The sequence below is a fragment of the Poromitra crassiceps genome, assembly GCF_964638095.1.
Source record: "Poromitra crassiceps genome assembly, chromosome: 29".
NCBI classification, from domain to species: Eukaryota; Metazoa; Chordata; class Actinopteri; order Beryciformes; family Melamphaidae; genus Poromitra; species Poromitra crassiceps.
The window spans coordinates 13,928,283-13,955,027 of record NC_139641.1 but is presented as its reverse complement, the minus strand read 5'-3'; the positions used below and the strand labels follow the sequence as shown (position 1 = coordinate 13,955,027).

The 26,745-nt window shown below is 46.5% G+C and overlaps 1 protein-coding gene and 1 pseudogene across 2 annotated transcripts; both read right to left on the bottom strand.

The window, feature by feature from the left end:
* Positions 1-2,655: 2,655 nt before the first annotated feature.
* On the bottom strand, positions 2,656-11,593 carry LOC310799964 (G patch domain-containing protein 3-like; the record flags this gene model as incomplete). Its single annotated transcript, XM_083662564.1, has 7 exons — positions 2,656-2,839; positions 4,409-4,536; positions 6,890-7,011; positions 8,561-8,620; positions 8,933-9,107; positions 10,002-10,456; positions 11,128-11,593. The coding sequence occupies 7 exons, from the start codon at positions 11,591-11,593 to the stop codon at positions 2,656-2,658; spliced, it is 1,590 nt and encodes a 529-aa protein (XP_083518690.1).
* Positions 11,594-15,748: 4,155 nt separating this feature from the next.
* Positions 15,749-26,102, bottom strand: LOC310799963 (G patch domain-containing protein 3-like; annotated as a pseudogene). The gene is made up of 7 exons: positions 25,631-26,102; positions 24,463-24,939; positions 23,326-23,500; positions 22,958-23,017; positions 17,020-17,141; positions 16,797-16,924; positions 15,749-15,932 (listed from the first exon to the last, which is right to left on the bottom strand). The product of its transcript is annotated as a G patch domain-containing protein 3-like (transcript).
* Positions 26,103-26,745: the final 643 nt, after the last annotated feature.

Sequence of the window (26,745 nt, the reverse complement as noted above, 5' to 3'; positions counted from 1 at the left end):
CAAAACACGGGCTTTTTCCCCACGGGCCTGTGACTGCAGTATCCCGTTGAAACGCGGTGGTGTTGATGCGAATTGGAGCCTGTAACCCTTTGTTACAGTCTTTATGACCCAATCTGACGCCACACACGCACGCCACTGCTGAGCCCGGTCCGCAAGCGGGCCCAAAGCCGGCCTCGCTGCTAAACCGGGCTGAGCAGACACTGTGAGATGAGCCTTCGCGGCACCCGTACTCACTGTGTCTTGCTGGCTTGGTCGTTGCACCACAGGCAGAGCAATGGCTCCCCCATGCGGCGTAACGAGGGCTTGCCCGCTCATGTTCCAGGCTTGCGCCACATTCATTATTATTAATGTTTTTTCTTTTATTGTTTTCACAATATTGGGCTGCGCCCTCGGCTCGTGGCCTGGATGCGCGCCTGTAAACATTTTTAATGAACGTTTTACATTTGGAAGGGAGGGACACTGGTATGTGCTTGTGTAACATTTGAACCCTGTTACACTTGTGCGATACAGCTGCGGCTCCACTGAGCTCTCTGCTGGGCAAACCCTTCTCTTCCCGTGGCTGTGAACTGAGCGCCGATGTGGCCTCTGCACGCCTCTTGGAGCCGGAACATGCTCTCTGTAACTGTTTCAGGAACAGAACATCCCTTGGGGGTAGCGAATCGGTCGTCTGACTGGACCCGTCATCTTCCCCCGGCAACAGCGCACTAAGTACGCCTCTTCTTCCTTGCCCCCGTCGTGGCGGGAGGACCAGCTTGGTCTCCCTGCGTCACCACGGCGGCAAAGGTTTTCTTCCCCCACGCGCCTCTCTGTTCTGGCGGCTGCCGGGGGAGGGCTGTCGCTTGGGACCGCGGTAGCCTGGTCGGGCGGCGGCCTGGGCGAACTGCCTGGGTGCAGCAGCGGGGGGGGGGGAGGAGGTGGCGCTCTCCTGGGCAGGCACAGGTGTAGCGCTTCACCTTCCTTCTTTTTCTCCTCACAGCGCTTTTGCATGGAGGCAACGGCTGGACCGAACAGGCCCTTAGGATCCACGGGGACGTCCAGGAGCTGGGTCTTCTCCCTCTGGGACAGGCTGGATAGGTTAAGCCATCTAGCTCTCTCCTGAGTGACCATCTCCGCCCTTCGTAGCGAGACCTTGCGGTCTCGACGAGGGCTTCAGGCCACACTATGCCTAGCTTCGCAGCCGCTCTCCGGCAAACATCGTGTAGGTCCGTACCGGCGGTCGGGTCTGGAGGGCCACTGCCGAAGAATCCCACAGCCCCCGGCTTTGCAGCCGGTGCGATGTCAAACAGCGCGTAGCCGTCCTCCTCATCGTCGGAGCCCAAGCTGACAGGCTCGTCTCCCGAATCAGAGGCTTCGCCCAAGACGTTGTCTTGCCCGGCCGTGAGGCCGTCGTCGGACTCGTCGTCGGGGCCGGTCAGAGGGATTAGCTCGTCGACCTGTTCGCCCCAGCTCGCCCCCGCGTGGATGGTGTCTCCTCGGGGGCTCTCAGTTAGTTCCTGTGGTGGGGGAGTGGATACCCCCAGCATAGGATCCATCGCAGGCATGCTGGCCTGGCGTGCCAGCCTGCGTCTGCGAGTCTTGTTCGAGAAGCGTGCACAATGCTCGCAGGCAATCGGGGATAGCGTAGCATCCTGGGCATGTTGCAGCCCGAGGCACGCTGAGCACACTTGGTGAGTGTCTGCTCCCGCAATTTTATTGCCGCAATCGCACGTCCTCGCCGCCGGAGGGCTGGCTCTACCCGTGGTGGGGATAAGTGCCGGCTCCGACATCGCTCAGGCTAGTGTGATGGCTAGCCTTAGCAGCTAATGTTTGGATACGAACTAGCCGCTAGACTCAGAAAGTGGTACCGTACCGTGTCGGGATAGCGCTCGTTGACCGAGGTGTAAGCTCGCTCTGTAAGCAGTGATGCTAGTCCCTCATCCACCGTACTGTCTGTCCTTCCGAGGTATGCTTCAGGAGCGAGAAGAGGTTTTAGACTGAGGGTAGGGATGTGACGTCAGGCTCTTATAGTAGGGGAAGCTCCCTCCCCCTAGGGAGCATACGTCACGTCCGTCAGCCAGTCAGGACTGGCGTAATGCAATAAATGCTTCTAGGAAACAGCGCAGAGAGCGTGTTCCCATAGTGAGATACCGAAACAAATGTTGAAAGAGAACACACTACAACGTTATTTGCTTCCGTGTTACGTACAGCGTCACCAACTACGGATACTCATGAGGTACAAAAGCCCATTACATCACAGTAAAGTAAGTTCAGCGTTTACTTTGTAACACTATGGAATACAAAACTACTAAACTGATACACTCCCCAAAGCTACTGAAACTTATGAAAACTGATGAGTTAATGCTGGCCAGAAAGAGACTACGCTAACAAGGCAACTGTCTTGGAATGGTCACCCTGTGCTAACTCAGCTAGCTAGCGTTCGTTAACTAACGCTAGTTAGCTAAGGGTATTGTGACAAACGTAACCAGTCATATGTCAATATTACCGTTGTGGACTTAGCTCAGCAAAGTGAGTGAGCATAAAATTAAGGAGAACAGTAAAAACGTAAAATGACAAAGTCAAGACAACTGGAACGAAACGTTTGACAACCATGTTTTTAATAGAGCAGAGTGGTGTATAAATAACTAAAATAAAACACTAAAAAAGGTTTAGAAAAAGTCATCTTCGTGGTCCAATGGTGCCACCTGGCTGCCAGCCTCTGTACTTCATACTGGTGTTTGGTTGGCGTCTCAGTAAGGTATCGCCTCGATCTATGTCTTTGGGTTGATCGAACACTGTGGTTATATGAAAGCCTGGTCTGGCCTTCTTTACAGGGCCGGAGTTCAACTTCTCTCCATGATACCTGCACAAAAACACAGGAATGCTCATTAGCATCATGAAAGCATTCTGAAATGACCGTGTCCTCTCAGCGCTCATAAAAAGTGCATTAAGCAACAGGCGCAGCAGTTGCAAAAAGAGCTAAACACTTATAGAGGACTCATTGGGTTTGCATAATAGAATAAATCAATGTATCTATATTGAGTCCCCCGACATCATGACTATAACCATGACTACACACACATAAAACTCAGGTCTGGGTACGGTGTCCTCTTTTCCTCTATACTGCAGTTTGGACGCCAAGCATACCCCCGCTTGTACCTTGCGTCATCTGTTGCCCGTCGACAAACAGGCCGTTTTTTTTTATCTAAACCCTGCTTAAAACGAGTACGGCTCAAGTAAGCTCCCCTTACGCGTGCGTCCCTCCTGACGCATCACCTCACCCTCTTGTGAGTATATCCATATTACGGGAAACGATCCCCCCGACCTGCAGCTTTTAGCAGTAATTACAGTCGTCTATGTTTTAAAACCAATTATAAAATGGGTACCTCAAATCAAGCAATCTGATTGGTTCACAGCCATTGTATAATTCCAGTAACCGAGTTCAATAACCCATGGCCATGGGTTATTGGTTACCATGGCAACTCTCTTACTGCGCTCGAGCCAAACAGCTTTCTCCTGATCTGCTGTATGGAGGGTCATTAGTCCTTCAAGTCTTTGTACAATGAGTCATTATGGACGCATGATGGCGCAACTCTCTTACTAAAAGTACGTTACTTGGTGTCGGCATACGGCTCTGGGGCCGGTTGCACCAACTGGTCTTACACTGGTCTTAACTGCCTGTAACAGAGATCTCCGCGGAGACCTTTTTGACCGTCATCGTCGTAACTGCGGTCAACTGAGCCGTGTTCGTCGTAACACCGCCAGTTCGCTGTCTTTGAAAGCACGACGTTAGATTATAACTAACTAGTTGTGTGGCTTAGCCTTCCAAAATGTTGTCGTTAGTTTTTTAGAAGTTAATACATAGAATTGTGAACGTTACATTCAATTTCATTCAGACTGTCTTTCTGGCTCAATCGCCGCCATTGGTGCAACCGGCCCCTGGTCGGGCTTTGCTCTCAGCAAGCGCCAGGATTGGCCAATGTCGACTTCAGTCTCCAGAACGATCCAATCAAATCACCCGCACGTCTATCTTCTTGCTAGAGGTCCCGCCTTCAGTAGTGTTTCAACTGACTATCAGAATAAAATGCCAGTCGGACTTATAGTGTTATTATTATTATATTATTATACTTGGAACCCTTTTATAAAAGCAATATAGCACTCGAGCAGCGTGTGTTGTGAAATATATCACACTGATAAGCTGTTATCCCACTCGGCCTGCGGCCTCGTGGGATAACAGCTTATCAGTGTGATATATTCATCACAACACACTTGCTCTCGTGATATATTGCTTAATTGTATAATAGTGATTGAGAAACAGCTGTCAGCAGTTAAAAGCAACGGTAAACATAAAAGTCTTTTTAGTCTATTTTTAAAAGTAAGTTTAAAATTAGTTCTGTTTTTTCAAGTCTGTATTTACTTGGTTTTTACTCACCCAAAGCCCCTTTTGCACTTGGGATGTTGTCCGTCATTGTCAAGGGCGTCTGGGATCCCAGCCTGACTGTTCCCCAGCCCTTCACCGTCCTTCCAGCCCTGCTTCTCCATCACACGACGGCCAAAGCCCTAACCCAAGAAAAGAGATGGTGAAAACATGTCTAGTATTATAGATTATAGATTATAGATACACAGATTGGAGTCAAATCAACTGTTGTCGAGACTAGTGCTGCACGATTAATCTAATCGCAATCACGATGTCAGCACGTGCGATTACATAACCGCAAAAGTGTGAGATTATTATTATTTTTTCTCACGTCTTTGTGTGTGTGTATGTGTGTGTGTGTGTGTGTGTGTATGTGTGTGTGTGTGTGTGCCTCCTCTAAACTAACGTTACACGTGACGCAGCAAACACACGTTTCTCTGCCATCACACTGGGCATCGACACTAGCGGGAGACTTCTCCCATGCACTCCCGCAAATAAGTAATGTTATGCGCAGCAAGGGTCACAAACGTAACATTTTACCGAGAGGGAGAGAGAAAACATCCATGACAGCGAGCTATGCTAATAACTAGCTCGCCGTTCAGAAAAGCATGTAAACAGCCGTGTGATTAGTGAGAAAGTCAGTAAAATAAGCAGAGAGCTGCAGGTGCTTATACAGAACTAGTGCACGATTAAGTGCACAGTGGGTAATGACCCGCTGTGATGAAGAATATAACGAGATTAACAAGGTTGATAGCAGAGAAAACACTGTTGCAGCTGCCAGCAGCAGCACCTCCCAGGCTCCTAGCTAGCCTGTCACATGATGCCTTCATGGTCCCTCGATAAAGTCTGCAGATGCACGTTACCTCACCTCTCTCTCAAGAAGCGTCACGTGAGTGTGGCGTTTAAGGCCATCTGTCACTACAAAATAAATAAACGGGGTGTATCATTGTATTACTGGACAGACATGTAACTAACTTTGCCAGTCTGAGCCATCTTCTATGTGCTGTAACACAGTGCAGTTTCTATTTTTCTGGTGTTTCTTTTTTACATGTTTGGGACAGGCAAATGTCTCAAAATGTTTGTTTTTTTAAGATAATTTTATTTGAAATTGTTTGATTTATTTAGTTTTAACACATTGAGTGCCAGCCGTTTTTTCAATCCTGTAGGTAAGTTGTGCCAGGTTTTTTTTTGAGGATTCTGGCTCATTTTACAAGAGCCGAGGATTATTTTCTGTTAAGACTTCGTGAACACCAATCATCTAAAAAGAACTAATAGAATGTGTGCTTTCTCTGTCTAAAAGAGTTAGTTTGCAGAGTTAGTAGTTATGTAGATATTAGCCGTTGAGTACAGCATGGTTTTAGCGTCTGAGACAGGAAGCTGAGATAATCGCAGTTTTGTGAAATTCAATCAAACGGGCAGAACAGTCACCTGCCTGTGATTATGGGTGCCCTTGGGCAAGTCTGTATACTGTATTGTGTGTGTGTGTGTGTGTGTGTGTGTGTGTGTGTGTGTGTGTGTGTGTGTGTGTGTTCGCGCGTTGCTCCGCGGCTCTGAGAGGAAGAGATCTCTGTCCGTTCTTTGCCCCCACAGCGTGTCTGTCTCCCACTCTGTGTGCTCTCTCTCTCTCTCCTCTCTCTCTCTCTCTCTCTCTCTTCTCTCTCTCTCTCTCGGGACTAGAGAGAGAGAGAGAGAGAGAGAGAGAGAGAGTGTGTGTGTGTCTCCAAACTCCTCCCTCCGTCTGTGCTGCGGGGGAGGAGGCTCCGCGGCCGCTTTCGGGCAGTCTGGACTGTGGACTGGCTCGTTCGTGTCGGCTGAGAGCTTTGAAGAAGCTTTTGCGATTCTGGTCTTATTTATGCGCAAAGGTACTCGAGTGTGTGTGTGTGCGCGCGCGCGCGCGCGCGCGCGCGCGCGTGTGTGTGTGTGTGTGTGTGTGTGTGTGTGTGAAATCGAAAGAGTTTTCGCCCAGCTACTTCCTTGAAAATTACACTGGCTTTCTCCAGCGCGCTGGCTGGCTGTGGCTCTGGCTGTGGCTGGCTGTGGCTTTCTCTCTGTCTTGGGAGAGAACTGTCGCCACTTAGTGGTCGGTAAAATAGATTATACACATTCTCTTCCTCCAATATTGATATAGAAGACGTAAAAGGGGTTGATTGATGTCCCACCGTCAAAAAAAAAAAATGTTTATGTAAGACGAGATATCTCGTCTTTGGCACTCAACGGTCGGATTATGTAAGACGAGATAGCTCGTCCATGGCACTCAAGGTGTTAATATATTTTAAATTGTAATATATTTCATGTATTTTTTTTTAGTCTGTGATACGTGAAACCGTGGTATTTTTGTCCAAGGTTATCAATATCACACCATCAAAAACTCATGCCGGCACATCCCTACATACCATTTGTTTATTATATCGCAATCGCAAATCGCAATATTGTCCACCATAATCGCTAATCGCACCTTTCCCCCAAATGGTGCAGCACTAGTGGAGACCTCCTTACCTTAGTGAACTTCTCAAAGCTGCCGATCGTCTGGCTGTGTCCTGACCTATCTTCAAGGCCGTCCCTCAGCCTCTTTTCATAGCGCATGCGGACGTAGTCACGGGAATCCATGTCTCCTCCATCTGTGGGAGGAAGATCTGAGTTCAAGGCAATCTGGCTCCACATGAACAATTAAGGAGCATTCTCAGACCAGCCTAGTTCCTGATTTGCACCAAATGCAACATTGTTGAGTTTTTCAGCTGGTTTTGGTTCAGTTTCACACCAGGTCAAAAGCAAGCGGACCACATAGAGCTGCCAACCGTCCTGGATTGGCCGGGAGAAAATGTAAATTCCCACTTCCCAGAGATTTTGTTTTGACAGCTGAAATGATACGAATGTGACTGTGCACGCCTGCTTTAGCCTACTCCCTTTTATATACAGTCTATGGTCGAGACCGGTGTGTGTATTTGCCATTGGGTGATGGTGACAGAGTGTGTCTGTGTGTGTGTGTGTGTGAGAGAGAGAGAGAGAGACAGACATACAGACAGACAGACAGAGGAAGGGAGACGTCGCGTGCCAACCACAGCAGTGAACCAGAATGTGCATGTGAACAGCCCTCTGTCTGAATCCCCAAATCTGAACCGATGTCTGTCATTCAACTCGCTCTGTATTCTCAAGGTCCCGCACGACATTTCCCCGTGTCAAGCATGCTTCTATCACCTGTCAATCAATGATCGCAACGTGAGACGCAAGAGTCGGGCTAAGGCGGCGTTCACACCCAAAGCGCTTTTTTCAGTCAGAACGCTATGAAAATCATGTTGAGAGCGCTTCCATTGTGCACAAAACACAGCGCACGGAGCGTTTTTCTTTGTGCTCTGTTTGTTTTCCCCTGTAGTGGCGTGCAGTACAGATCAGAACACAATGACCACACGGATGGTAGCCAGCTTGTTTTGTCTGAAAGCCAGATTATTGCTAATTGTGGCAGCAGCAGAGGTTGAAAATCCCTCAGGAGGAGAAAAAGTAGGAAGAGTGAAAAAGACGATCAGGGCGCTTTTCCTCAATGTTCAACTTTTTTCAGCTTAAAAACGCCCACAGCGCTCCTCCAAAAACAACAGATGCCACCAGCGCTGAAACGCCAGGTGCGTTCATTAAAAGAGGAGCACGTCTAGCGCGTCCTTACATAGAGAATGAATTGCAGAAAGACGCTGGCAGCTCCAAGAACGTGTTTGGTCTGAATGTAGCCTAATATGTGTCATTAACACGCGGTCATTTGGTAAAAATAAAACTAAAACCCTTGCAACTTCTGCCTAAAGTAGTAGGCTACTATCATGGAGAATATGACCGCTGTCAAGAATAAAATAATAACTTAAAAAGATGCTGCAATCAGACAATCTTATCGCATAAGAAAGCAATCGTGCAAAAAAAAATCCTCAAAGAATAATCCAGTTTCTCCAGCCAACAAAACAGCATGTGAAGAATTAAGATGTTGTTTTTTTAACCATAAAATTGCTCGTCCTCAGCCCGATTACCCACAATGCAGCTGGCTATGGCAGCTGTTGAATCAAAAATGCTCTTGGTCGGATCACCAAATGAGGTAGGTAGTGAAAACGCCCTAACACTTTGTGCATTTTCTGTTTGGTTCCATTTGTCAATCGAGGGAATGACAGTTGAATAATAGTGCATTTTAATTACCTTTGTCATAATAAACACTCATGTCAACATCCCAGTCGTCTGCTGTTTGTTCATCAAAATCTAAAGAAAGGGGAGTAAAGAGACATAATCAATATTTCATCAAGTAAACATAATTCATGTATGGCAGTGGTATTCAACCCTGGTCTTCTAAACCCAGAGTATTACTGGTTTTCTTTGATTTTAGATCTGGGACGTCAGGTGAACGCAGTTAACCAATAACCACCTAATAGGACAGAAAACCAGCATTACTCTTTGTCTGAAGGACTGAAGTTGGGAACAATTGAGTTATGTCTTGATCCAAGAACTTTTTTTTTTTTTTTTTTTTTTACAACCGTTATGTTAATGTTAGTTTGTGTGAAGTGTCTGTAATACCTCCTTCTTCCTCCTGCCAGTACTGGGCATCAGTGTAGAACACCAGGCCTGAACCACCCTTTTCCCATTTCAGCTCAATCTCCTCTTCATAGAGCCTCTCCTTGCTCCGCTCCTGGCTCGTTACGTCCTCGTGCAAAGCTTCATGGCGCTCCCACTCCTCACATCGGTCATCATCCTGCACCCGAGGAGGAGAAGAACAAATGATGATAGCAATTCTTCCAGCAAAATACCACAGCCCCCTAGACATCCTATCACTAATACACTATGATTTTTTCCCACATTGACTACTGCTTAACGAGCTGGTCGTTGGCATGTAAAACAGCTCTTAAGCCGATTGAATCTTTATTTAAAAAAGCCCTAAAGATCTTCGATAAAAAAACAATCTTTATCCATATCTGTAACATTATAAAGAAGCATGATTTCCTTGATTTTGACCATTTTAAAACCTTCAGACAGGCCTGTTTTGTTTTTAAGTGTCTCCATGGTCTCGTGGAGAGCATGACCACCAGGGCGTGTCTAAGAGGAGACTGTGAGCTGGGCCACAGACGCACCGCTTTGGGGAAGAACGTCCTGTCCATTGTGGGCAGAAAGATATGGAACAGTCTCCCGGCTGCAGTGAGGGAATGCCCCACTTACCCTACTTTTAAAGTCAAAATCAAGGAATGGCTCAAAACGACACAACAGTGCACCCATATTCAATAGCCTTCTCTTGGACATTTTATTTTTCTATCATTTTATTATCTTATCTGTTTGTGTGTATTGCTTTTATTCTGTGTATGTATTGTTATCCCTTGTGTATGTTTTTTTTTTATCCCTTATGCATTTTTATTATATTGCTTTTTTATTCCTGTATTCTGTATTCATCTTGTAGTTTTTAGTTGTTGATGTCCCGAGGACTGCGGGTGAAAATTAGCTTGGGCTAACCCCGGCACTTTTACCGTTGTCACGTATGGATGATTCTGTACATGTATAACTGTCTTATTAATGTGCACTGTCCTGTCTAAATAAACAATAAAGTAAAGTAAGTAAAGTAAGTAAGTAATAAGGTGCAAACAGATATAAAACCCACATCATTTGCATTTGACTGCACATCCTCCTCCTCCTCCGGGTCATCGGTGTCGTCTGTTGTTTCTCGGTGGTCACCTAGCTGCTGCTTGGCTCGTGAGGATGGAGCAGCCACACCACCTGGCCCTGATATTTCATGTCCAGCAGCTGTGAAGATATTCTCTTCTGTGGCTGGTACTGTGTGGGCGTCGTAGTACTGGAAAGGCACATTGCCATAGCGGCGGTTGGAGCTGGTCTTGGGGAAAGTGAGGCCCAACTTGCGGATGAGACGCGGAGGCAGACGGCACGACTGGATGAGCTGCAGGAATACTTTCACCGGTGTGCCCACGTTCCCATTGTGCATCAGGGAGGGTGGGTTTAACTCACATAAGCCTCGGAGGTCAGCCTCTGTGAAACGTTCTGTTAAGGACACGCGGTGCCGCTGCTCACACTTTGTCTTATAGGGGAAGCACTCCTCATCTGAAAACATAATAACAAGAGTTACAAAGTGCTTTATGTTAATATTAACATAAAAAAAGACAAAAGATGTAAGGTGACAAACATAATATCGACGTGGAAAACACTGATCAACTTAAAAACAACAAACGTTGAGACAACCACTAAGCAGAGAGACTGATCTAATAATTTACTTTTCTTCAACCCAACATCCTCAGACAACAACTCATATAGGGTGGGTAATACTGAGGCCATTTACACCTGGCGCTAACATGCGTTTTCTGTGATCAGATTGCAATCAGATTGTGTTTTATCACTTGAAAATGCCAGGTGTAAACACCCCCAAAACGCATTGAAGAAGGATTGCAATCTGATCGGCCAAACCACCTCCGGAGGTGGTCAGGGATGCATTGTGTACACATTGAACACAAGTGTAAATGCAATGTGTCCTCTCAATCTGGATACAGCAACTTTATGCGCATTGAGAGGACAACCATTTCTGCAATCAGATTGCAGGAAATGCATGTTAACGCCAGGTGTAAATGGAATCAGGCTGAAGTGATCAAATACAATCTGATTGCAATCTGATCACAGAAAACACATGTTAGCGCCAGGTGTAAATGGCCTCACTGAATTGCACAACAGAAACATACGGGCCAAACAAACACAAGGTTGGTTGACGTCTACTAACTAACCTGTGTCATATGAAACTTTGACTCTCTTGATAACACAGCGTCTCGCCAGCCAGCTTCCTTTCGAGTCAATCCACTGGTTCCCTGAGTACATCTTGATCAATCTGTCCGCTTCCTTGGCATCGTGGACTGAGACTATACAGCAACAGGATTTCACGCGTGGCTTCGACGAGGAGGAATAGTCTTGTTTTGTGGTCTCCGAGGAGGAGATCGAGCTGTCCACCGTGCTCTCATCCGACGGGCCACCAGGTCCTCCAGCTCCTCCGTGTGTCGGCTCGTCGGACTCCTGCTTTGAGCCCTCCTCCTCCTCTTCGGTCTCTCTGAGAACCTCTGGTCGGTGTCGGTAGTGGAAACACTGGAACCCACCGCTTTCTATCAACTGGCTGAAGTAATTTCTGAGGTCCGCTGAACGAAAGGCGACAGGAATGTTGCTAATTGCGAGATACACAAGTGGTACGGAGTCCGCCATGATTGTTTGTTTCTGTGAGCTGTAGTATCGTCAAAGAGCGTGGAAGGAAAGAGTCGACACGCCGGCCATTTTTGGAAACAGAATGCGCCTCACAGTGGTCAGCTGCGGTAGCGCTGGCCCCTATAATCAGCCTCTCTAAACAGTAACTCAACGGGAGTTGAACCTCGGGTCCTTTTCATTAGGTATTTTTATATTATATATATTATATTTTTATTATAGGCTGCTGGGCGCTGATGTTGCAATGGGGCAATATGGAGCTGTCATTTCTTTCCATAAAAGTTCTTTGGTATCGTCCTACGTCATTGGAACGACGTGCCAAGCGTGCGTCAGATCACGTGAGCACTGGGTGTCGTGTGGAAGCGGCCATCATGCAAACGTTCTTGTAACAACAAAGAGTAACGTTAGCACTAGCAGTAGCATACTAGCCTATTTCCCGTTTATAATACTTTAAGAAGTTTAATTTACAAACAGAAGACTCGTATGTGCGGACGATATTATCAGGAATATATGAAGTGGAACCAGGGCTCCGTTGATCAGAGGAAGAAGACTCACTGGACTCAGATGAATGGTTTAGCTGGGAAGCTAACGTTAGCTGTGAAGCTATTGGAGCTTTGAAGGAAGTTTGTCAGTAAAGTTCAGGAGGAAAAGTTCCTGTCACTGTGTGAAAATTAAAATGTCTAAAGTCCAGAAGCTGAGAGCTGTGGTGAAGCAGCACCTAACTGCGGGCGATGAAGATAAACTGCTGGACGCTGTGCGGATACACAGAGAAGCCTTGCCTCCAGACCTCCATCAGCTGTTAGTTCCCGCTGAGCAGCAGGAGTGGAGCCCCAGTCTCGACCAGGAGGACCCAGAGCCCCCACACATTATAGAGGAACCCCGGACCAGTCAGGAGGGAGAGCAGCTTCAGGAGGGACCAGAGCCCCCAGACATCAAAGAGGAACAGGAGGAACTCTGGATCAGGAAGGAGGGACCAGAGCCCCCAGACATTAAAGAGGAACAGGAGGAACTCTGGATCAGGATGGAGGGAGAGCAGCTTCAGGAGGGACCAGAGCCCCCAGACATTAAAGAGGAACAGGAGGAACTCTGGATCAGTCAGGAGGGAGAGCAGCTTCAGGAGGGACCAGAGCCCCTAGACATTAAAGAGGAACAGGAGGAACTCTGGATCAGGAGGGAGGGAGAGCAGCTTCAGGAGGGACCAGAGCCCCCAGACATTGAAGAGGAACAGGAGGAACTCTGGATCAGGATGGAGGGAGAGCAGCTTCAGGAGGGACCAGAGCCCCCAGACATTAAAGAGGAACAGGAGGAACTCTGGATCAGGAGGGAGAGAGAGCAGCTTCAGGAGGGACCAGAGCCCCCAGACATTAAAGAGGAACAGGAGGAACTGTGGATCAGGGGTGAGGGAGAGCAGCTTCAGGAGGGACCAGAGCCCCCACACCTTAAAGAGGAACAGGAGGAACTCTGGATCAGTCAGAAGGGAGAGCAGCTTCAGGAGGCCCCAGAGCCCCCAGACATTAAAGAGGAACAGGAGGAACTCTGGATCAGGGGGGAGGGAGAGCAGCTTCAGGAGGACCCAGAGCCCCCAGACATTAAAGAGGAACCCCGGACCAGTCAGGAGGGACCAGAGCCCCCAGACATTAAAGAGGAACAGGAGGAACTCTGGATCAGGAGGGAGGGAGAGCAGCTTCAGGAGGGCCCAGAGCCCCCAGACATTAAAGAGGAACAGGAGGAACTCTGGATCAGGAGGGAGGGAGAGCAGCTTCAACGGCTGGAGGAGGCTGATATCACCATGTTCCCATTCTCTGTTGTCCCTGTGAAGAGTGAAGAGGAGGAAGAGAAACCTCAGTCCTCACAGCTTCATCAAAGCCAAACTGAAGAGAACAGAGAGGCAGAGCCTGTAGCCACCTGCTCAACTGAACAGATGAAAACAGAAGCTGATGAAGAGGACTGTGGAGTATCAGAACCAGCCAGGAACTTTATATACTTACATCTAGCTAGTAATTCACAACCAACTAGTGATGACAAGACTTCAGACTCTTCTGAGACTGAAGACAATGATGATGAATGGGTGGAAACTAGTGAACTTCAGTCAGGTTTAGGCTCACAGAAAAACAGTGACGTTCCAAGGAAGAAACACTTCAGCTGCTCAGTTTGTGGTAAAAGATTTGCTAATGAAGCACACTTGAAGAGACACATGATAGTCCACACAGGAGATAAACAATTTAATTGCTCAGTCTGTGGTAAAAGTTTTAGTCGTAAAGAACACTTGAAGACACACATGATAGTCCACACAGGAGATAAACAATTTAATTGCTCAGTCTGTGGTAAAAGTTTTGGTCAGAAAGGAAACTTGAAGACACACATGATAATCCACACAGGAGATAAACAATTTAATTGCTCAGTCTGTGGTAAAGGTTTTGGTCGTAAAGTAGACTTGAAGACACACATGGTAGTCCACACAGGAGATAAACAATTTAATTGCTCAGTCTGTGGTAAAAGTTTTGGTCGTAAAGTATACTTGAAGTCACACATGGTAGTCCACACAGGAGATAAACAATATAATTGCTCACTCTGTGGTAAAAGTTTTGCTAGTAAAGAACACTTGAAGACACACATGATAGTCCACACAGGAGATAAACAATTTAATTGCTCAGTCTGTGGTAAAAGTTTTGGTCAGAAAGGACACTTGAAGAGACACATGCTAGTCCACACAGGAGATACACAATTTAATTGCTCAGTCTGTGGTAAAGGTTTTGGTCAGAAAGGAGACTTGAAGAGACACATGATAGTCCACACAGGAGATACACAATTTAATTGCTCAGTCTGTGGTAAAAGTTTTGGTCGTAAAGACAGCTTGAAGACACACATGATAGTCCACACGGGAGATAAACAATTTAATTGCTCACTCTGTGGTAAAAGTTTTGGTCGTAAAGGTCAATTGAAGACACACATGGTAGTCCACACAGGAGATAAACAATTTAATTGCTCAGTCTGTGGTAAAGGTTTTGGTCAGAAAGAAGACTTGAAGAGACACATGGTAGTCCACACAGGAGAGTAAACAATTTAATTGCTCAGTCTGTGGTAAAGGTTTCGGTTGTAAAGGAGACTTGAAGAGAGAAACATTTAACTCAGGGTTCCCACGGCCATGGAAAACCTGGAAAAGTCATGGGATTTCAAAATCTTGTTTTCCAGGCCTGTAAAACTCATGGAATTGTTCAAACCCATGAAAGTGTATGAAAAGTTGTGACATTTTGTTGTGTTTAATGCAATTGTTCCAGTAATCTTCCCGTGTCTAACCTTCCATGTAATGTAACATAACGGTAACAGTAAATGTATTCTCTGTAGCTGTTGACGTAACGTAGCTCTAACTTGTTTGTCGATTTTAGTGCTTCTTGTATTTTATATTAATATTTTTGTGGAAAATTCCTGTTTTAGTTCAATAGCTTCCATGATGCAGTAAACGCACTAAAAACCAATATAAGGAGAAGCTGTGTCTATTTGTCTATAATCATTTCTGGTATTTAAAAACAGTACAAAAGTGTAGGCTACTGCTGTATTACTGACTCAATAAATATGGGGGGGGGGGGAAACAATGTTTATGTTGAAATAAAAAAAAGTTTATGTTCAAATAAATATACCAAGTAGTTATATAAGCTCTCTGGTTGTATTGCTTTGCCACGCACGCAATTTTTATTTATTTTAGTATTTTAATATATTCAAACAAATATGTTTTGTTTAGAGGGAATATTGGAATATGATTTTGGGGCTATTTTGACAGCCCTACATCCCACGCTCCAGAATCTCATCTAGCCTGATACGGGCTCTGCTGGGGAGTGCACTAATGCAGACAGGTGGAGCAGAGGAAAGGGGGGGAGGGGGGATCCTTTAGGTCCTAACTAAAGGATAGTGTCTGTCAGACACTATCAACATGTAGTGATTACATTCTTATTACAATCAATCTATCTATTGCAATTGCATAATAAGTTGTTATAATAAAGTGAGTTATAAAGTGAGTGCGCATGAAATTAAGGAGAACAGTAAAAACGTAAAATGACAAAGTCAAGACAACTGGAACGAAACGTTTGACAACCATGTTTTAATAGAGCAGAGTGGTGTATAAATAACTCAAATAAAACACTAAAAAAGGTTTACAAAAAGTCATCTTCGTGGTCCAATGGTGCCACCTGGCTGCCAGCCTCTGTACTTCATACTGGTGTTTGGTTGGCGTCTCAGTAAGGTATCGCCTTCATCTATGTCTTTGGGTTGATCGAACACTGTGGTTATATGAAAGCCTGGTCTGGCCTTCTTTACAGGGCCGGAGTTCAACTTCTCTCCATGATACCTGCACAAAAACACAGGAATGCTCATTAGCATCATGAAAGCATGCTGAAAGACCATGTCCTCTCAGCGCTCATATACGCGTGTAGCCCCATAACGTGACACCACTTTATACTGTACTCAGAGATATTCTCCTACAGTAAAGTGGCGCCACACAGCGTTAGAATCCTCAATAGGTGGACAAGGCTGTTCAAAAAGCTCTCCTACCTGTATCCCACCTCCGATTGCAGATCCGAAGATATGATCGTCCGCCTAGTGAAGCCAGTAATTTAGCCGGAACACCGGCGCTGTTAAAATGATACTGCTTGCGTGAAACAAGCGTTTAGAAGCAGTCTTTCCACAGCCTGTGCCATATTGAGGACAGGAGAAGTGCCGACAGGAACCTTGGGAGTTTGAGTATTTCATGACATGTTTTGCTTCCCAGGTGCGCTGGATTTGCGTTGATCACTGACAGCCGCATGTGTTGTTTGCTCGCCGCGTGCAAGCAGTGCACCATGTTAGTAAGATCAAACACACCCTGCTGTAAATTCAGCTGCGCAGGCTGTGGAAAGACTGCTTCTAAACGGTTGTTTCATGCAAGCAGTATTATTTTAACAGCGCCGGTGTTCCGGCTAAATTACTGGCTTCACTAGGCAGACGATCATATCTTCGGATCTGCAATCAGAGGTGGGATACGGGTAGGAGAGCTTTTTGAACAGCCTTGTCCACCTATTGAGGATTCTAACGCTGTGTGGCGCCGCTTTACTGTACGAGAATATCTCAGAGTACAGTATAAAGCGGTGTCACGGGGCTAATACGCGTGTTGGTATGTGACAGGACATCATTAGTTCTGTTTTGTCAAGTCTGTATTTACTTAGTTTTTACTCACCCAAAGCCCCTTTTGCACTTGGGATGTTGTCCGTCATTGTCAAGGGCGTCTGGGATCCCAGCCTGACTGTTCCCCAGACCTTCACCGTCCTTCCAGCCCTGCTTCTCCATCACACGACGGCCAAAGCCCTAACCCAAGAAAAGAGATGTTGAAAACATGTCTAGTATTAATAGGCTCCATACACAGATTGGAGTCAAATCAACTGTTGTGGAGACCTCTTTACCTTAGTGAACTTCTCAAAGCTGCCGATCGTCTGGCTGTGTCCTGACCGATCTTCAAGGCCGTCCCTCAGCCTCTTTTCATAGCGCATGCGGACGTAGTCGCGGGAATCCATGTCTCCTCCATCTGTGGGAGGAAGATCTGAGTTCAAGGCAATCTGGCTCCACATGAACAATTAAGGAGCATTCTCAGACCAGCCTAGTTCCTGATTTGCACCAAATGCAACATTGTTGAGTTTCTCAGCTGGTTTTGGTTCAGTTTCACACCAGGTCAAAAGCAAACGGACCACATAGCGCTGCCAACCGTCCCCGATTGGCCCGGGAGAAAATGAAAAATTCCCACTTCCCAGAGATTTTGTTTTGACAGCTGAAATGATAAGAATGTGACTGTGCGCGCGTGCTTTAGCCTACTCCCTTTTATATACAGTCTATGGTCGAGACCGGTGTGCGTATTTGCCATTGGGTGATGGTGACAGAGTGTGTCTGTGTGTGAGAGAGACAGACAGACAGACAGACAGACAGACAGAGAGACAGACAGACAGACAGACAGAGAGACAGACAGACAGAGAGACAGACAGACAGACAGACAGAGAGACAGACAGACAGACAGACAGACAGAGAGACAGACAGACAGACAGACAGACAGACAGACAGACAGACAGACAGACAGACAGACGGCGCGTGCCAACCACAGCAGTGAACCAGAATGTGCATGTGAACAGCCCTCTGTCTGAATCCCCAAATCTGAACCGATGTCTGTCATTCAACTCGCTCTGTATTCTCAAGGTCCCGCACGACATTTCCCCGTGTCAAGCATGCTTCTATCACCTGTCAATCAATGATCGCAACGTGAGACGCAAGAGTCGGGCTAACACCGGGATTCCACTGAGTGCATTTGCGTTGCGTTGCGGCTGTGCTCTGTGCTCTGTGCTCTGTGCTCCGCCAACGTCACGGCTCCACTCTGCCAGACAGCTGGAGTGACGAGACCGACAAGTTCTCGCGGTGAAATCGCGCACATTCGCGCGAGACAATTTGTATGTGGGATAAATACAACAACAAACAGGCAGAAGATCATTGTTCCCAACTGGAGAAGCAGAGGAGGGGTGGACTTGCTTGGTGTTGTCCTTGTAAAAAGGATGTGTCGTGTCATATATTATTTTGTGGTTTTCCACTTCAATGATGAACTTTTCCTCATACATGTTTGTCCTCTGGCTTGATATTGAATGCTGTAAACACCTCTGCCCTGTTGACTCCAGGCCTGGCTCCGCCCAACTTGCTGCGGCATCCGTGAAAAATAGAAGCCTTGCGTATCTGCTTCGGAGAGCTCCGGATCATCGGAGACACGCTGATGGCGGCGCGTGTAGACGCAGCGGCTCCTCTCGGTCGCAATAGTTCGGTGTTTAAATGTGTATCTGTGTCTAAGTCGTCAAGTTTGTCTCTGTCAGGTTACAAATATAGCTGGCAGCTATTGCTACATATCGGTAGTACGATAGAAAATAACTTAAACCCTGCACAAACAACATTACTACGCGACCTTGGATTACTCCGCCTGCCCGCGACACCAGCGGACTCGATTGCTGCTTCATGCCGGGGAAGGTCGCACCGCAAGCGGTGTGAGAGGAAGCAGAAGAGGGGCAAACGCGGAGGTATCCGTGCTAGGTTAGCGGCTAACCCAAACAAGCCTACTATCCCGACCATTCTACTCGCCAACGTTCGCTCCATAGACAACAAGATGGATTACATACGTCTTCTGATGTCCACTCGGCGTGACATGAGGGAATGCTGTGTTTTTGTTTTCACGGAATCATGGCTCAACGACAACATCCCAGACTCAGCCATTCAGCTGGATCGGCTAACGTGCCTCCGAGCGGACAGAGTCTTGGTTGAGGGAGGTAAGACCCGCGGAGGGGGACTGTGTGTTTACATCAATGATGCTTGGTGTCGTGACTCTGTCGTGGTCGCTAAACATTGTTCACCGCTGCTGGAGTTCATGATCGTTAAGTGTCGGCCTTTCTATCTGCCGAGGGAATTTACGGCTATTTTGCTGGTGGCTGTTTACTTTCCTCCCAGCCCAAATAACAACGAGAGAAAGGAGGCACTTAATGTGCTGTACCACACCATCGGTGAGCAACAGACAGCTCACCCAGATGGATCCCTCATCCTGGCTGGGGATTTCAATCATGCTGACCCAAAGTCAGTATTACCAAAACTGTACCAACACGTTGATTTTCCAACAAGGGAAAATAACACACTGGACTGTGTCTACACGACCCACAAAGGAGCATACAAAGCCGTTCCCCTCCCCCATCTTGGCCTCTCTGACCACATCTCCATTATGCTAAAACCAGCATACAGGCCAAGAGTGAAAGTCATCAAACCGGTACAGAAACAGGTTCGGGTGTGGCCTGAAGATGCCACCTCTGCTCTTCAGGACTGTTTCGACACCACTGACTGGTCCATGTTTAGGCAAGCAGCCACAAACAACCAACACACCGACATACAGGAATATACAGAGACCGTGACAGCCTACATCTCCAACTGCATTGACAATGTGACTGTCACTAAGACCACCACCACTCGGGCAAATCAGAAGCCATGGCTGACAGGGGAGGTTCACACACTGCTGAGGACCCGGAACGCTGCCTTCAGAGCCGGCGACGCAGCCGAACTGAGAACAGCCCGAGTGAACCTGTCCCGGGGCATCAGGAAAGCCAAGCGCCTGTACACCAAGAAGATAACCCGCCATTTCAAAGACAGCAGAGACACACGGAGCCTGTGGCAGGGGATCCAGACCATCACGGATTATAAACCCTCTCCACGGGCCTGTGACAGCAACATCTCTCTGCTGAACCAACTCAACAACTTCTATGCACGTTTTGATTCACAAAACACCACTCCTGCACAGAAGACACCTAGAGCTGGGTATTGGTTCAAATTTCAAGAATCGATTAGATTCCGATTCACAAGGTTGCGAATCGATTAATTTCGATTCGATTCGATTCGATTCCGATTCGATCAATTTTCAATATTGATTTGGTTAGTGATACCAAAACGTGGTTTTTGAGCTGTACCCTGAATTACATGACTGTCCAGTTATGTAATTCAGGGGTTTCCAACCAGCCAAGTAGATACATGGGGAAAAAAAGTTGCAGACCTGTTGTCAATTTTAATGGTTTTAGTTACACATATATTTACTCACCACGTGGTGACAAAGGGTAAATAACAGCCTTTTCATCTGTCAATAAAGACACTTTCACAATTATGCACAGTGATTTGATTTCAGCCTATATAATTTCTAAAAGTAGATATTAATAATGATCAAACATTTCCATTCATGTAGCCTACAGTATTTATGTTTTTGTTTCAACTACAAACATAATTAAACGTCAACTTGAAACTATGTTTCAACTACCACACACAGCACAATATTTTAGCCTGTTTAGTAAAAAAAAAAAAAAAAAAAAAAAAAATCGGTCTCTGGACATATGAATCGATAATCGAGGATTAAAATGAAAATCGATTAAAAATCGGAGAATCGATTTTTTGAACCCAGCCCTAAAGACACCGCCCTCTCCCGACGACCAGGTACTGTGCCTGTCCTCAGCCAGCGTGAAGAAAACACTCTGCATGATAAATGCCCGCAAGGCTGCTGGGCCGGACAACATACCTGGTCGTGTGTTGAAGGACTGTGCAGAAGAACTCAAGGATGTCTTCACTGATATTTCTAACATCTCCTTGAGTCAGGCTGTGGTCCCCACATGTTTCAAGGCCAGCACCATCATACCTGTGCCAAAGAAGTCACAACCATCTGGCTTCAACGACTACCGCCCTGTTGCACTGACCTCCATCATCATGAAGTGCTTCGAGAGGCTAGTCATGCACCACATCAAATCCATCCTCCCTCCAGCTTTGGACCCTTTTCAGTTTGCTTATCGGGCAAACAGAGCCACCAATGATGCAATTTCCTCTGCCCTCCACCTAACCCTTACCCACCTTGACAGGAAAGACTCATATGTGAGAATGCTGTTCATTGATTTCAGTTCAGCGTTCAACACCATCATCCCTCAGCAGTTGATAAAGAAGCTGGACCTGCTGGGCCTGAACACGTCACTCTGCAACTGGATATTGGACTTTCTCACCGAGAGATCACAGTCGGTACGGGTGGGAAATAACACATCCAGCACCATCACACTGAGCACGGGAGTCCACCAAGGAGGAGTGCTCAGTCCCCTGTTCTTCACCCTGCTGACCCATGACTGTGCACCCAACCACAGCGGAAACCACTTGATCAAATTTGCAGATGACACAACTGTGGTGGGTCTCATCAGTAACAACGACGAGACCAACTACAGGATGGAGGTGAACCAACTGGTCACATGGTGTGAAGAGAATAACCTCTTTCTAAATGTAGAAAAAACCAAGGAGATCATTATAGACTTCAGAAGAGCCCCTCCTCAACACTCCCCACTGACCATCAACGGTGCTGCAGTGGAGCGGGTGAGCAGCACCAAGTTTCTGGGGGTGCACATCTGTGAGGACCTCTCCTGGACCATGAACACTGTTGCAGTGGTGAAGAAGGCCCAGCAGCGCCTCTACTTCCTCCGGAAGCTGAGGAGAGCCAGAGCCTCAGCTCCCATCATGTGCTCTTTCTACAGGGGGACCATAGAGAGCATCCTGACCGGCTGCATCACAGCCTGGTTTGGTAGCTGCACTGCTGCCAACCGGAAGACCCTGCAGCGCATCGTGAAAGCAGCCGGGAAGATCGTTGGTGCCTCCCTCCCCTCCCTCCTGGAGATCTACAACACTCGCCTGGGTCGCAAAGCCACTAACATTGTGGGAGACCCCACCCATCCCTCTCATGGACTTTTCTGCCTGCTTCCGTCGGGGAGAAGATATCGGAGCCTCCGGGCCCGCACCACCAGACTAGCCAACAGCTTCGTCCACCAGGCTGTCAGGCTGTTAAACTCTCTCCCCTCTCTTCCCTCTGCCCCCAGTCTGGACTCTTAACTTTTCATACAACTCCCCTCTCTTCCCTCTGCCCCCAGTCTGGACTTGAACCACTCACTCCTCACTCAGCAGCACCAGTCACTTTATGCAAAACCATTATGTCGCTTTATTCATTTTATTTTATTGCACTTTTCTGCCATCACTATTTGCACTATCTGACTTTTATTACAGTGATTACAATGACCTTATTATGACCCCTATGGTAGTATTTTATTGTATGTTTTTTTATCTATTTTATCTTCGTATTTTATGTCATGTGTTGTCTCCTATCTGTATTTTGAGTGCACCTTGGATCGTGAGATACGGAATTTCAATGCTCTGTATGTCTTGTACATATGGTAGTGATTGACAATAAAATTGACTTTGACTTTGACTTTGAACACAGCGGAGTAGGTGGGAGTTGACACATTGATTAGAGCGGAAACGTATCGGCTCCGAAGCCGTACCGCAGCGCAGACGGACCGAACACGGACTCAGTGGAATTTGGCCGTGATATGTGTCATTAAGGTTTGTCATTTGGTAAAAATATAAAACCAAACCTTTGCAACTTCTGCCTAAAGTAGGCTACTATCATGGAGAATATGACCGCTGTCAAGAATAAAATAATAACTTATAAAGATGCTGCAATCAGACAATCTTATCGCATAAGAAAGCAATCATGCAAAAAAAATCCCCAAAGAATAATCCACCGTTTCTCCAGCCAACAAAACAGCATGTGAAGAATGAAGATGATGTTTTTTTAACCATAAAATGCTCGTCCTCAGCCCGATTACCCACAATGCAGCTGGCTATGGCAGCTGTTGAATCAAAAATGCGCTTGGTCGGATCACCAAATGAGGCAGGTAGTGAAAACGCCCTAACACTTTGTGCATTTTCTGTTTGGTTCCATTTGTCAATCGAGGGAATGACAGTTAAATAATAGTGCATTTTAATTACCTTTGTCATAATAAACGCTCATGTCAACATCCCAGTCGTCTGCTGTTTGTTCATCAAAATCTAAAGAAAGGGGAGTAAAGAGACATAATCAATATTTCATCAAGTAAACATAATTCATGTATGGCAGTGGTATTCAACCCTGGTCTTCTAAACCCAGAGTATTACTGGTTTTCTTTGATTTTAGATCTGGGACGTCAGGTGAACACAGTTAACTGATAACCACCTAATAGGACAGAAAACCAGCGTTACTCTTTGTCCAGAGGACTGAAGTTGGGAACAATTGAGTTATGTCTTGATCCAAGAACATTCTTTTTATTTATTTTTACAACCATTATGTTAATGTTAGTTTGTGTGAAGTGTCTGTATACCTCCTTCTTCCTCCTGCCAGTACTGGGCATCAGTGTAGAACACCAGGCCTGAACCACCCTTTTCCCATTTCAGCTCAATCTCCTCTTCATAGAGCCTCTCCTTGCTCCGCTCCTGGCTCGTTACGTCCTCGTGCAAAGCTTCATGGCGCTCCCACTCCTCACATCGGTCATCATCCTGCACCCAAGGAGAAGAACAAATGATGATAATAATACATCGGATTTATATAGCGCTTTTCCAAATGCTCAAAGACGCTTCACAATATAAAACAATATAATACCATAACTTAAGAATAGAGAATAAAAAATAAAGAAAATAAATAAAAGGTGAGAGAGGAAGGAGTTCATGGGTTGAAAGCAAGGGTGAAAAGGTGGGTTTTGAGGGCGTGTTTAAATTATGACAGAGTGTCTGCTTGACGGATATGGCTGGGGAGGGCGTTCCAGAGGGTGGGGGCAGCTGCAGCGAAGGCCCTGTCGCCCCAGATAGCAATTCTTCCAGCAAAATACCACAGCCCCCTAGACATCCTATCACTAATAAGAGTTTTTTAAACAGAGGTCCGTGGAGGGCATGACCACCAGGGCGTGTCTAAGAGGAGACTGTGAGCTGGGCCACAGACGCACCGCTTTGGGGAAGAACGTCCTGTCCATTGTGGGCGGAAAGATATGGAACAGTCTCCCGGCTGCAGTGAGGGAATGTCCCACTTACCCTACTTTTAAAGTCAAAATCAAGGAATAGCTCAAAACGACACAACAGTGCACCCATATTCAATAGCCTTCTCTTGGACATTTTATTTTTCTATCATTTTATTATCTTATCTGTTTGTGTGTATTGCTTTTATTCTGTGTATGTATTGTTATCACTTGTGTATGTTTTTTTTTTTATCCCTTATGCATTTTTATTATATTGCTTTTTTATTCCCGTATTCTGTATTTATCTTGTAGTTTTTAGTTGTTGATGTCCCGAGGACTGCGGGTGAAAATTAGCTTGGGCTAACCCCGGCACTTTTACCATTGTCACGTATGGATGATTCTGGACATGTATAACTGTCTTATTAATGTGCACTGTCCTGTCTAAATAAACAATAAAGTAAAGTAAGTAAAGTAAGTAAGTAATAAGGTGCAAACAGATATAAAACCCACATCATTTGCATTTGACTGCACATCCTCCTCCTCCTCTTCCAGCTCATCGGTGTCGTCTGTTGTTTCTCGGTGGTCACCTAGCTGCTGCTTGGGTCCTGAGGATGGAGCAGCCACACCACCTGGCCCTGATATTTCATGTCCAGCAGCTGTGAAGATATTCTCTTCTGTGGCTGGTACTGTGTGGGCACAGTAGTACTGTGTGGGCACAGTAGTACTGGAAAGGCACATTGCCACAGCGGCGGTTGGAGCTGGTCTTGGGGAAAGTGAGGCCCAACTTGCGGCTGAGACGCGGAGGCAGACGGCACGACTGGATGAGCTGCAGGAATACTTTCACCGGTGTGCCCACGTTCCCATTGTGCATCAGGGAGGGTGGGTTTAACTCACATAAGCCTCGGAGGTCAGCCTCTGTGAAACGTTCTGTTAAGGACACGCGGTGCCGCTGCTCACACTTTGTCTTATAGGGGAAGCACTCCTCATCTGGAAAAAATAATAACAAGAGTTACAAAGTGCTTTATGTTAATATTAACATTAAAAAAATACAAAAGATGTAAGGTGACAACATAATATCGACGTGGAAAACACTGATCAACTTAAAAACAACAAACCTTGAGACAACCACTAAGCAGAGAGACTGATCCAATAATTTACTTTTCTTCAACCCAACATCCTCAGACAAGAACTCATATAGGGTGGGTAATACTGAGGCCATTTACACCTGGCGCTAACATGCGTTTTCTGTGATCAGATTGCAATCAGATTGTGTTTTATCACTTGAAAATGCCAGGTGTAAACACCCCCAAAACGCATTGAAAAAGGATTGCAATCTGATCGGCCAAACCACCTCCGGAGGTGGTCAGGGATGCATTGTGTCCACATTGAACACAAGTGTAAACGCAATGTGTCCTCTCAATCTGGATACAGCAACTTTATGCGGATTGAGAGGACAACCATTTCTGCAATCTGATTGCAATCAGATTGCAGGAAATGCATGTTAACGCCAGGTGTAAATGGAATCAGGCTGAAGTGATCAAATACAATCTGATTGCAATCTGATCACAGAAAACACATGTTAGCGCCAGGTGTAAATGGCCTCAGTGAATTGCACAACAGAAACATACGGGCCAAACAACAAACACAAGGTTGGTTGACCCGACGTCTACTAACTAACCTGTGTCATATGAAACTTTGACTCTCTTGATAACACAGCGTCTCGCCAGCCAGCTTCCTTTCGAGTCAATCCACTGGTTCCCTGAGTACATCTTGATCAATCTGTCCGCTTCCTTGGCATCGTGGACTGAGACTATACAGCAACAGGATTTCACGCGTGGCTTCGACGAGGAGGAATAGTCTTGTTTTGTGGTTTCCGAGGAGGAGATCGAGCTGTCCACCGTGCTCTCATCCGACGGGCCACCAGGTCCTCCAGCTCCTCCGTGTGTCGGCTCGTCGGACTCCTGCTTTGAGCCCTCCTCCTCCTCCTCCTCTTCGGTCTCTCTGAGAACCTCTGGTCGGTGTCGGTAGTGGAAACACTGGAACCCACCGCTTTCTATCAACTGGCTGAAGTAATTTCTGAGGTCCGCTGAACGAAAGGCGACAGGAATGTTGCTAATTGCGAGATACACAAGTGGTACGGAGTCGGCCATGATTGTTTGTTTCTGAGCTGTGAGCTGTAGTATCGTCCTACGTCATCAGTATCGTCCGACGTCATCGGAACGCGACGTGCCAAGCGTGCGTCAGATCACGTGAGCACTAGCAGTAGCATACTAGCCTATTTCCCGTTTATAATACTTTAAGAAGTTTAATTTACAAACAGAAGACTCGTATGTGCGGACGATATTATCACGAATATATGAAGTGGAACCAGGGCTCCGTTGATCAGAGGAAGAAGACTCACTGGACTCAGATGAATGGTTTAGCTGTGAAGCTAACGTTAGCTGTGAAGCTATTGGAGCTTTGAAGGAAGTTTGTCAGTAAAGTTCAGGAGGAAAAGTTCCTGTCACTGTGTGAAAATTAAAATGTCTAAAGTCCAGAAGCTGAGAGCTGTGGTGAAGCAGCACCTAACTGCGGGTGATGAAGATAAACTGCTGGATGCTGTGCGGTTACACAGAGAAGCCTTGCCTCCAGACCTCCAGCAGCTGTTAGTTCCTGCTGAGCAGCAGGAGTGGAGCCCCAGTCTCGACCAGGAGGACCCAGAGCCCCCAGACATTAAAGAGGAACAGGAGGAACTCTGGATCAGTCAGGAGGGACCAGAGCCCCCAGACATTAAAGAGGAACAGGAGGAACTCT